This window comes from Branchiostoma floridae, chromosome 8, assembly GCF_000003815.2.
Source record: "Branchiostoma floridae strain S238N-H82 chromosome 8, Bfl_VNyyK, whole genome shotgun sequence".
NCBI lineage: Eukaryota > Metazoa > Chordata > Leptocardii > Amphioxiformes > Branchiostomatidae > Branchiostoma > Branchiostoma floridae.
The window spans coordinates 4494853-4507136 of NC_049986.1; the positions used below are offsets into that span (position 1 = coordinate 4494853).

Below are 12284 nucleotides of genomic sequence, written 5' to 3' on the forward strand. Positions count from 1 at the left end.
AGGTGCACGTGGTGTGTCGAAGCCCTGGGCGGACATGCAAATGACAGATCCAGCTGGAGATGCACGCTGTCCAGGCAGCTAAAATCAAAAGAAACCAGACTGATGCACATGGCAGAAGAAAAGCGATCCTGAAAAAAGAGCTCTGCAACAGACCTGAGTCATCTTTAAGTGCCTATGTGGCAGAGACTGTCAATCTTGAATAGGACTTTGTAGTCATAGTCGAAGCTGTAGGGCTGATATCAATTAGGGTTTTAGCATGGTCAATATTGACCGAATGAAGCCATCATGTGTGTGTGTGTGTGTGTCGGTGTGTGTGTGAGTGTGTGTGTGTGTGTCGGTGTACGTGCGTGCGCCGTTAACGCTTTATGTATAACGCTGGAGTCCAGATATTAAAATGCAAATTGGCCGTTATGAGATTAACGAATGTTTATTTGCAAAATCATGCCCGAAGGCTAATTTCACTAGGACTAAGAGAAGTAGATAGTGTGATACATAAAACTATTGTCTAATCAACTATATGATACAATGAATACTATTGTCGGGTTTGACTTCTTTTTTTAAGGCAGTGGTTAATGAACTGTCCCATGGTTCTGTATGATGGTGGGATTTTGTGCTTTTAGTAGAAATATAGTGATCTCCTAGGTGGTAAAAGATTGGTGAGATTGTGGCAACTGTTTGAAAGAATGAATGAATGAATGAAAGACCTTTATTGTACATTCATGCCTCGACGGGCTAGGTACAGGTCACTGATAACAGACATGACTGATAACAGAATAACAAACATATGAAAAAAAAAAAACAGGATACAATTTAACTAGTTGAAGGTACTAAGCTAACAGGATGGTCGACATCTTCTCGCTTCTTTGTACAGGTGTAGATATAAGAACATATAATGTTTGATATACAGGGTTTGTCTAGGCGCATCAAAAATAGAAATTTATCCGTTGCATTAAGATGTTCAAAATATGGGAACTCTTTTCTGATATATTCAATAATGTGTTTCTTTTGGTTTCATAGTGGGTACACTGACTGATAAAATGTGTTTAAATGACTGATAAAATTAACAGCGTGGGCGAACCCGTCACTCTGGGATAGACCAATACGCACGGCTTAAATTAATATGGGGTGGAGTGAACTATTGATTTTTCCATAGGCACTATCTTTCTCAATATGGGGTATTTTGTAAATGGAAAAGGAACAGTCCTTACACCAGTCGTAAGACCCGAGACTTTTACCACCACAAGTTGACACAAGTTTCAACGGAACTATAGAATCTGACCAGATAAAAGATGACATGAGGCTTGAAATATGCAGAAACCATAGTTTAACTTTATTTCCAGTTTTGCACAACATGCTGGTGTTTAACACCTCTCGGCGAAAGAGATAGAATAATACCTGCTGATACCTGACTATTAACAGAAGTTAGCTTTTGTAAACCTTTTTGAAAACATTTCACCTATTTCAGAAAAAAATGTGAATTCAACTGTAACGTTATGTTTAAAAATAGTCAATTTTTTTTATTTTTCTAATTTTCAGTCAAACAACATATTCCAGACGGTCGATAACGTATGCAAACAAATTCATTTCTTTATGGAATTTCTTTCTAGGTATATCTTCCCATCCCTATTTTCCGATTAAAAATCTCGAGCCTTAGCGGATCCGAGGTGCTCAGTCTCATCATTTGGGCCGTCCATACGGTGTCTTGTCTGTTCTCCTGCACAGGCGGGCAACAAAAGTCAAAAATTACCCAAAAGTTCATGTTCGTATCTTTCAGAATATATAAGAACACAAATTACAAGACACAACCCGTCAGAAAACATCGTATGCCTTTTGTTGACCACAGCTGCAACACAACACAGAATTCTGCCTACATTTCAACAGTAGCGAGTGCACTGAGAACCGAAACTCACCCTCCTGCGATTGGCTGCTAATGCCTGTTGTTTCTCTTAGTCTTCCGCAGTGGTCCTTTTCGCCACGCGTTCTCTCCTCTTGCTTAGACGTTTCTCCAAAGCCTGTGCCTTCTCGGAGTCCCGGGGAACGATGACGTCTGTGTCGCTGACAGATGAAATGACGAAGGCAGTGCTCTTGCGCTTGGCCTCTGCTTTTGCTCTCCTCTCTGCAAGTTTTCGAGACCTCTCAGCCAACATCTCCTGTTCAGGCCAGAGATACAAACAAAACGATTTAGCCCATAGCTTCAAGCCTCCAACAATGGCAACAGCCTATTGTTTCCTGCATTTCGTGTTTTCTTTCTGATTCTCCTAATAATTAGACTTCTTAAATTTCTGTGATGATGACCAAGTTATATTGAGTAGTAATGAAATGATATGACATAACCCACTTCTCGTCTGTTGGCGGCGGCGCTGAGTTGCTGTTTCAGTTGAGTGCGTGATCCCGCGGGCTCCTTCTTGACCCGTTCGCGCCTCTCCTGGAGAGTTTCCTCGAGTTTCTCAAGCTTCACTGGGCGGCGTGGGGGCATGTCTGGCTCGGAGGCGGGTTTCACTAGCAGCACCTGGAAAGCGACGGACTCTTCCCGGGTGTTGAGGGGTAAAATGCCATCTTTTCGCAGCTCAGCAAGGACGTCGGCCGACGACTTGCTAGGCCTAGGCTGCGACATTGGAGGCTGTGTGGTGACCACTGAACATTCTGGAACAAGTCGTAGAATACTGGGAAATATAGATAATGCTGCTGGTGGTAGCGTATATTTTACAGCGACATGTAAGATCTTCGGAAGTTCTAAAGGATGTGATATGGTGGGTCTAACACAAACTCAACACAAGCTAGACTAAAAAAGAAAACCACTTGCCGAACTACCGCATTTTATTTCTTTGTGATAATTACAATCAACGAAAAGATAAACATAAGACTCTGTTACCCCAGTGCCTTACACCGCACGGACTCACCTGTGGTCCCGCGGTCAATCTCCTCCTCTCCCGGTGCTGGTTCTTCCTCCACATCTCCGTCCCGTACTGGGGACACTTTGTTGGCCCTGCCGCAGCAGAAACAGCTAGTGAGCGTAATAACGAAGTCCCACATCTCTGCGTGTGTAGTCGTCACGGTGTGAGTCTGTGATGAGTGACTATCACCTGCTCATATCGGTGGAACTTTGTTGTTCTAAACGCAGCTAGGCAACACAATGTAACGTCACAACTGATGGCAAAGTGTGGAATGTTCGAATATGGGACAAGACAAGGGGTGTTGTAAAAAAAAGATGATAGAATGCGACTTTTCGTTGTCGTTCTCGTTTGATATTTTAGTTCTCAAAAATTGGAGTCGCTTTGGATGAGCCACTTCATCCTGCTTCTTACAGCCCTACAAAATAAAGTTTGAGACCGGTTAACTTTTCTATTTGGCACATGTTCGGCCATGTGTGTGTAACTCTAGACAGAATAACTCTAGACAGAATAACTCGAGAAGTTGTGGATAGATCCTTATCATAGTTGAACGATGATGTGGGTTCAGGTGGATACCTGGCAAAAGGAAGGACTCACCGGGAAGGGCTGCGTATACTAGTTGTATTATGAACATGTAGCGTTGTATTATGAACATCGATTCTATGGCATTACAACAGAACCTTCTGTAAATACATGTATTGTGTTCTGGAGATGATTTTGAATAGTCACTTGTAGGTCGCTACGAGCCTTCGGGAGCGGAACAAAGCGAACAACGCTGGACTCCAGGCTAGGGTTAAGGTGCACTCTCGCTGCACTTGCGTCAAGTATGCGTCACTACGGGGTTCGAAAGTTACTCAACGAATTTCAGAGATAAAAGAACGAATTTTCTTACTTTTTGTGGATTTTGTCGTCTTCTAAGTCGTGCTTATACGTATCAAGCAATATCTAAATTATAAAAAAAAATAAAATAAAGAAAATAATAACAAAACAGTGACGTAGTGAACGAACCCCGCAGTCACGCAAGTGCAGTGAGAGTGCACCTTTACCAGTACCGTACGTAGAGTACACACAACACACAGTGTAGTGGAAGCGCAAATCACACATGGTAATTTACAGCTACCGAGGAACCATTCTTCATCCAAAGTCATTCTTCAAAGAAGAAATATTACTGTTACAGTCCAAGGTGCTCCTTCACAGAGGTATAATTGCTTCGTCGCGCTTTCAGATTCCTTTCCAATGTGCCTCAATTTTCAAATAATGAAATATGCTAAACCTCATGTGCTGAGAATGTTTCCATCCCACTGGTGGCTGCAATTTTCACATGGTATTATTTAGACTACATTTGAGGGAAGCGAGCTTCCTCTTGCACGGAGGAATATATCAATTCCTGAGGAATTCACGCTTAACAAATGGAGCACTATCCGCTTTTCTAGAGGAATCCTAGCCTCTACCAGGCTCCCCAGGTCGCTGAAAAAACACAGTGGAAAATGGTAAAAAATGGCCAAATAGAAAGAAACACACCGGAGGAGTTGGTTGGCTGAGGAGTACAGACCTAAACCAACCAACTCCTCTGGTATGTTTTCTTTCCATTTGGCCATTTTCTACTGTTTTTTTTCCAGCGACCTGGGGAGCCTGGTAGAGGCTAGAGGAATCCAGTTCCTGAGGAAAGCCCAGCTTAGATGGTTCGGGATGAGTAGGTCACATTTCGAACTGGACCTTCACTGTGACATCAATAAAGCATACATGTATTTGGATTACTTTGCCACAAAAACCTTCAGTCTAGATCTAAAAATCATTTTTGACGAGCTTATATTTTGTTATCTTTTATCGTATATTGGTTATATTTGGCAATCTCACCTTTGGTTATATTTGGCTCCAATATTTCATGTATAAAAACTCGTATAGACACATGATAGAAAGGGGATAAAAAACTGGAAGAAGTGCAATCCGTAGTATAGTAATAGTGCATGTATTAGGTAATAAATCAAAGAATGATTAGACCTTACTATAAATGATACGTTAGACTCAACATGTTGACTTATTCATATTTATTCATAAACATTTATGTATGTAATTCATTTGCATACACTTTATGTATATCTGTATCTTGTACTATACATTTTGTACCTTACAAAAGTCACTTTACTTTTGTGTTGCATCAATAAAGATTTCTCAGTATGTTATGTGATAATATCATGTATTATGAACATGATAAGGAAATGTTCCATTTTGTGATTGACCTATGGCAGTAATATGTGATGAAGTCATAGAACTGACCAGTCATACTTATAGTTTTATTTGGTCTGACTCTCAGCACTAACATCTCAGTGCTTGTAGAGTAATCATGTAAAATAGTCTGTGTGGAATGAAATTGAGTTTGAGATATTTCTTCTCTTCAATCCATATCAAAATACTACATACAGGGACAACTAATAACTAAAGATACAGTTGTATACGTATTTTGCGAAGAAGATAGTGCTTAATTAAAGGGCACTTACAGGTAAAGATGTGTGTCCCTGATTGCAGTGGTATTGAAAACATACATTGTACTAAGGTTTAGTTCACAGTGAGACTGACTTGTCCATAGGTAGCAGGCCACAAAGTTTTTGTTGAACTTACTGTGTGTTGTAAGCACAGTCATGCACATTCTGTGTACTCCGTCGCCTGAAAGATTTTTCAGAAAATCATGAAACACTGTGCAGACATATGCCAAACAGGATTCGAAGGATGGACACCAAAGACCATCAAAGACTGCCGAGGGTTTGGGCTGTGCAAGTAACACTGGCAAATCTAGTGCTATCTTGTTTTTTAAGTTAGCTCCCCCGTAGTTCTACTGGTTTGAACAATGGGTAAGATATGCTGCGAGGCCAGTTTTACTCCTACAGGCAACTACATTACAAAAACATGGAAGCAAGAACTGATATGCGTTGCTCGGACAGACTTTCCAGAAAAATCAGAAGAGAACAGCGAGCTAAGCGTAAGGTTTTCGGAATTCTCTTTCAGCGAACACACTTTCTTTAGTGTACAAAGAACACAATTTCAACAAAAACTCATTGACCTATTGCCTATGATTTGTACATGTATGTGCTTCTTCAATAAATGAAGAGAGTTATAATTGATGTCTAAAAATGCAACACTATCACAAAATGTGCAAAACTATATGTAATAAAAAGCAAAAGACTGCGCACATGATCCACTGAAATTGGAATTCCAAACAATACAAATGAATACCAAAGGCCACCAAAGATTGCCTAAACAGCAACTTTCAAATGTGCAACACTGTCTACATGTCACAATATGTGCAACGCTACATGTCATAAAATGTGCAATTATGCTACGTGTCACAAAATGTGCAATGCTACATGTCATAAAATGTGCAATTATGCTACGTGTCACAAAATCTCCAATGCTATAGTACTAAATACAAGGGCTGCTGTGACCTATACAAGAGCGTACAATAGTATATAACAGATTTTTATAGTAGAGACTATTCAAAATTTCTAATACATTATATATTTACTTTACGTTATTTGTAAAGAATTTGGAAACATGGTAAATTGATTGAAGTCAAATTTCTCTTTTTATACATACTTATATACAAGAGGCACTTAATACTTATCGTGTAACAGTAGGCATTTTTCCATTATAACAACAATACATGTATTTGGTGTTCTTAAACATGTTTTTGTGGTTCCAATACTATCTAAACATTCACGTTTAGAAATGCCCTTGATTGAAAAGAAACTTCTTTTCCTTCTGTAGATTTTTGGTCCCTCCAGATATTAGGAACACTTAGGAACATCTTGATGTAGCACATGTTCATGTACATGTACGTGCAAACTTAAATGCATGTTCATTACAAATAGTAGAATTAACGATAATGATCAGGAGAGAACCATTTCTTAAAATCACCACTGGCTCACGAACATTAGATTCATAATGAAAGCAGTCTCGATTATGAATCAGCTTGCAATGCTCAATCTGCATAAAATACTTGAATACAATCATTGAATACTGCTGATAAAATTTGCCAAAAAGAAAATAATACTGAACACATCATGTTTTGCCTAAAACTAAGAAGGCAGTAGTTGTATATGTAATTCCTCCAAAACTCTTGACAATTATTGAAAAGCCCTTTAAACAGAGAGCATCACTAGCACACACTGTTCCATGGGGTCTCATGATAACAAGTCCATGGAAAATGGTATTTGGTCCATAACCATGTCCTCACTGACCATAACTATACAAGTTAACACTCAGACAGGAGAAGGTAGTAACTGCTGCCTGTTCTCAGATTGTCTCTACATCACAAAGACTATACACAGACTCTACACACAGTCTAGAATTGCTAAGTTTGACTCAACACATCACATGCTTCTTGGATACTAGTATATTCTTACAGCAGACGCATGTTCTTTGAAAGCCTTCAAAGATGCTCTAATTAAAACACTACTGGCTGTGCTACTTTGCATGCTATCAACAATTTGCCTTTACCTTGTTAAACTCTTAAAAGCACCTCCTGACCTGTACTAAACAAATGATAAATCACATGTACCACTACTACTGGCTCTTTCAACACACAAAATGTACTTTCAACATAGTATGATACTGACTTTAATTTGAAATGTAATACTGTTTACACATTATAAATGAAGCTAGTTTTCAAGAGTACAACAATTCCAATCGTTTCTTGGTCAGCTACAATCTCCAAAGGTGATTTATGTGTAGATTTGCAGGTAGGCTTAGAATGAAGCCAAATGTCAGTAATGAAGTCATGCCTTTGGAAAAGCAGACAAAAAGAAGATTGCAAACAATCACTGAACTCATATTCTGAAGTGTTAGCCTGTTCTGCGAACAGCCCAAGAAAGAAATTCTGTAGTGTTTCTGCTAATAGCCCACTCCATGATCCACATCAGAGCACTTATCTTGGTCCTTTGGGCCTCACAGAGCCAGCTGTCTGTCAGTCCACTATCTCATGGGGGTGACCATACCACAGGATAGAGAGAGGCCAGTTTTCCAAACTATGTATAATTCAAGAAGCAGACTATGGTATACTCTTTCTAGCCACCCCCCAAAACTACACCCACACCAATCATTTCAACTCTTATTTAACCCCTTAGCACCCACACCAATTCACATTCACTCTTTCCCCCAAACTATTCCAGAGTGGAATTCCCTACACTAACACCCCTACCCAAACACTATGACCAAATGATGTTGAGGTATCTATTGAGATTGTATTTTCTCTTGATAAAATATCATAGCATTTTACTTTTTTAGGTTGCCCTGTGTTTACAACCGAGAAAGCCACACAGTTAGGTAACAAGACAAGCCCAAATGTTCACTGAACAAGTGAAAATGTGAAGATTTTGTACAGAATATTGTATACACCATTGCCTATGGTCAACCCTACAGAGGTGCATGGATGGTCCCCTGAAAATGGACTACCAAAGTTGAAGAAGACTGCACATATACGTCAAATTATCCTATGATTGGTCATGAAGCTCAAATGAACACACCACCTTTCATTTGCAATAGTTTGTTCATTTGGTAAACCTTTTGCTGTATTAGACAATGAATATTAGTTATGGGTTCATAACTGTTCATTGCCTATGTGGAAACATCAAAGCCACAGGTATGTTTCCAGCTCTTCCATCGCTCCTCAGTCTTCCCTGATCTTCTTGACATCAGGCTCCTTGTCGTTCTGTTCCGTGGTGCTCAGTAGCAGGAGTGGTGACTTGAACTCCTTACCATTCACATGCTCTTCCAGGCTCTGAGAGAGAACAGCACAAAACAGGTATTACAGCACAGTTCAGGTGGGGTTGTGTACATACAGACAGTAGATAAAAGTAGTATTTATCTATTTGTATGATCCATGTGCCCCAGAACCAGTGACTGTGCTACTACCTTTCATGTTGTTCTTGTGAGAAAATCTCATGATTTTGTAAGAGATGCCAGCACACTTTTTCAATAAACTCTAGATGTTTAGCCGATGTCAACTGCCAGTGTATCAACATACTATATAGTAAGCAGCTTGCCTGTTTGTTCCACCTTTTGATTGCCCATAGAAAGTTCCATCTTTGTGGCAGCTACCTTTAACTCCAATAGTATTGGGTTTGTCTACATTCAAAACAAGTCTACTAGCTTCTACCCATTCCTTACAATAATAAAATCATCATTTCACCATTCACAAAAAAAATCTATTTCAAAACAAAGGACTCAAGACATCACAAGCACACTATCAGCTAAATGTACCTGACTAAAGAAGAGAGACCTTTCCTGAGACAAAATAAAGGGGGTTATACTTTTATGAATTACACTACAGATTACCGGACCACATTCTAGAGGAGGTCCTATTCACATAGATCATACAGCGACTCATGATTTCCAACAGGTTTTATAGAGGATCTGTGCCTGTGATAACACTGATCCATCAATCTGAGGTTTAAAACAAAGTTTCTGAATGAAGTCCAAACATGTCCGTACCTCTCCACTGTAGGACAGGAGTGGAGACACCTCACACACCACCGGATACTCGTGTACATCCTCCTTACGGCTGGAAACAACAGACAGAAGTCAGCACAGGCATTCAAAGTGCAATTTATAATGACTCTTGCTATGTATGGCTCAATGTTCCCAAAAATAGGGAAGTTAAAGCTGGATTGTCATGAACATGAAGATTTCATTAGGCCCCAAACTTGTGTACAATGGCTTACAGTAGAAGCCAGTAAATTGCACAATGGAATAATGCTGTTATCTGCTCCGAATCCTCAAATCCCAACTAAATAACTTAGCATTATTGCACCAGCCGGATAATTGCACGAAATTCACTGGCAAATAGGCTGTGCAATTAAGTGGCTTCTCTGTAGTAGGTTTTCTAAGTGGCTTATTGCAGTAAATATAGACTGTTTTAGTCCCCCTATCCAGGTATTACATGAGAGCATAGCTGAAGATAGCGCCAGTTGTATTGTAGAGCATGAGCTCATACAACCGTCTCAGGTCAGTACAATGAGGGCAATGAAAAAACTACACTAATCCTCAGAACTCTGGATGTCCCTCACTTCACTACCTAGCGTGCCGGGGTGGGGGGTTCAGGTCCAAAACTCCCTGCAATAGCCGTGCCGGCACTGTTTACAACCTGCACCCGCTATTTTCATATCACCAACCAATCTGCCATTGTTGTTCACAAGGTAGTTCTAATGGTTAGTGAGTGGCATGCTAGATCAGGCTGCTAGGAAGTGAAGTGATGGACATACAGCGTCATGGTTAATTAGCGATTTTTTCATTCCCCTCAATGTACCAACCTGCGACAGTTGTACGAGCTTATGCTCTACAATACAACCGATGCTATCTGTGGATAATGAGAGCAGAGCCAATAAGATTGCAGGCTTGGGCTCGGCTCACACAACCTGGCTATGTGATAATATAGACGGAGGCAGACTCCCCAGTATATCCTTACCTTGGGATGGGAGGGATATGTGTACCATCCTCCTCTATGAACCTGCCCCCTGCTAACAGTACCCAGCGATGGTGCAGACTCCCCAGTATATCCTTACCTTGGGATGGGAGGGATATGTGTACCATCCTCCTCTATGAACCTGCCCCCCGCTAACAGCACCCAGCGATGGTGCAGGTTGAACAGGGCGTGGCGAGCTGTTGTGGGCGTGTCCTTTTCAGCACTGTCGTTGTTCTTTAAGGGAGAGAATTCATCCTCTCGCAGAACCTCAAACATTGCAAATTTCCTACAAAGACAAAAACAAACACTTTCCATGAAGAAGTAATTTTAATATACTTGGTGCTCTTAAACCTTCAGTGTGTTATCTGGAATTTGCTACAATACTGCTAATCTACAGATAAGAAGCTCCATCTTAAGATTGGAATTCCGTTTTTCCCATTTTGAAATGTGCTAATATTTTCAATATAAAAGCACTTGGTGCAAAGTCTTTACATATGATTGACAAGTATGATGTACAGTTGTGAAATATGATAACAACTTTCATGAATATTCATTTTGAAAATTTTCTTCCTGCAGGAATTCCTGCAGGAATTCCTGCAGGAAGCGTTTTTCCTGCAGGAATTCCTGCAGGAAGCGTTTTTCCTGCAGGAATGCTGCAGGCATTCCTGCAGAAATTCCTGCAGGAGAAAGGTAAATTCCTGCAGGAAGAATGTTTCCTGCAGGAATTTCTGCAGGAATGGCCTTGACAATGACAGGAAGCATTCTTTATGCATTTAATTTTGTTTTGAAACTGTTAAACAATGCATTAGATTTCATTAGATGTTTCAGACTTGACTTTAACTATGTATATAAAACAGATATATAATGGAGACATTTTTTATTGTTTTGTTTTCCTAGTTTTATTGACTGTTGCTGGAGATGCCTGGCATTAGAAATAACTGACCTATGAATGAACTTCACTTCAAGAAAATGCATTTCCTTCAGTGGCTACTCATATTTTTCAGAAGTACAGAAGCTTGGGCATGGTTACTTCTTTCATTTTTTTCTTTGATTCTTTAACATCACCACTTAGGGTTTATTAGTATCTAAGCCAATTTGATTGTACATGTAGGTGCAAGTCAGGAACATAAACACAAAATTCATAAATTTCATGACAGGCCTAAGCTTCCCTTAAAAGTATAAATTCAATTATTGTAAATTGCACATGTACTGTAAGGGTAGGGTGCCCTAATAGGATAATCATTGGAGTCCATAAGAAAAGTACTGTACAATGAAAGTACAGTACTTTTAGTTACATGTTGTGTAAAAACCTTTATCCTATTATCAGTGCCAACCTGATGAAATTATTTTCGGAACTTCCAGTAACTATTTACTGAATTCTAAACTGTAGTAAATCAAATGATACATTCAGTTGGTGGAAAAGTAGATGACATGAACCGCCTTGTTTGCCATGCTGATAGCTGGTGTTTGGGTTATAGAAACCAACCACTGGCGGCTTTATCTCATGATGCACCCCTCAGGGTAAAACATTGATCCTTTATTAGCATATAGCCAGGTGGCATTCACCTGAGTCATATCTTATGTTAGTTATGACACTGTAACACAATATTAGAAGTGTCCCGAGCCGGGTGCGTGGACACCTAGAAATTCATTAAACACTGGTGCTAAATGAATCTTATTTTTTAGGTTTTTGATACCTACTGGACAGCTGTGTTTAATGAAGTTCTAAGTGCCCAATAGAAAATAATAATCAACCGTCACCAGATCAGATCAGATCACAGAACATTGATAGAACAATGAGAACAACACCCTGTCCTCATCTGGAACTCTTTACATGCTCTAAAATCCTTGAGATTGGGACAAAGGCCTTTTTATCACAAGAGTGTGATATTATCACCTCCCCTCCCCTTTCTCACCTATCTTAGAGAAGTCATAAA

At 39.8% G+C, this 12284-nt stretch overlaps 2 protein-coding genes across 2 annotated transcripts in view; both read right to left on the bottom strand.

The window, feature by feature from the left end:
- Window positions 1-1307: 1307 nt before the first annotated feature.
- On the bottom strand, window positions 1308-3302 carry LOC118421527. Its single transcript, XM_035828841.1, has 4 exons — window positions 2901-3302; window positions 2339-2643; window positions 1911-2150; window positions 1308-1714 (listed from the first exon to the last, which is right to left on the bottom strand). The coding sequence occupies exons 1-3, from the start codon at window positions 3031-3033 to the stop codon at window positions 1947-1949; spliced, it is 642 nt and encodes a 213-aa protein (XP_035684734.1). The 5' UTR covers window positions 3034-3302; the 3' UTR covers window positions 1308-1714; window positions 1911-1946.
- A 1864-nt stretch (window positions 3303-5166) lies between these two features.
- The window catches only part of LOC118420933 (UDP-N-acetylhexosamine pyrophosphorylase-like), a 16857-nt gene continuing 9739 nt past the window's right edge, over window positions 5167-12284 (bottom strand). Inside the window, exons 5-7 of the mRNA XM_035828026.1 lie at window positions 10448-10633; window positions 9378-9447; window positions 5167-8664 (exon numbers count right to left, since the gene is read on the bottom strand). Coding sequence (XP_035683919.1) covers window positions 8554-8664; window positions 9378-9447; window positions 10448-10633 — 367 coding nt within the window. The 3' untranslated portion in view covers window positions 5167-8553. The remainder of the gene's footprint in view (window positions 8665-9377; window positions 9448-10447; window positions 10634-12284) is intronic.

Coding starts and splice junctions, on each gene's coding strand:
- LOC118421527 (XM_035828841.1), bottom strand. CDS start 3,033: ATGTGGGACTTCGTTATTACGCTCACTAGCTGTTTCTGCTGCGGCAGG. Junction 2,644..2,900: donor GATTGACCGCGGGACCACAG/GTGAGTCCGTGC, acceptor GACTTGTTCCAG/AATGTTCAGTGGTCACCACA. Junction 2,151..2,338: donor CCGCCGCCAACAGACGAGAA/GTGGGTTATGTC, acceptor TGGCCTGAACAG/GAGATGTTGGCTGAGAGGTC.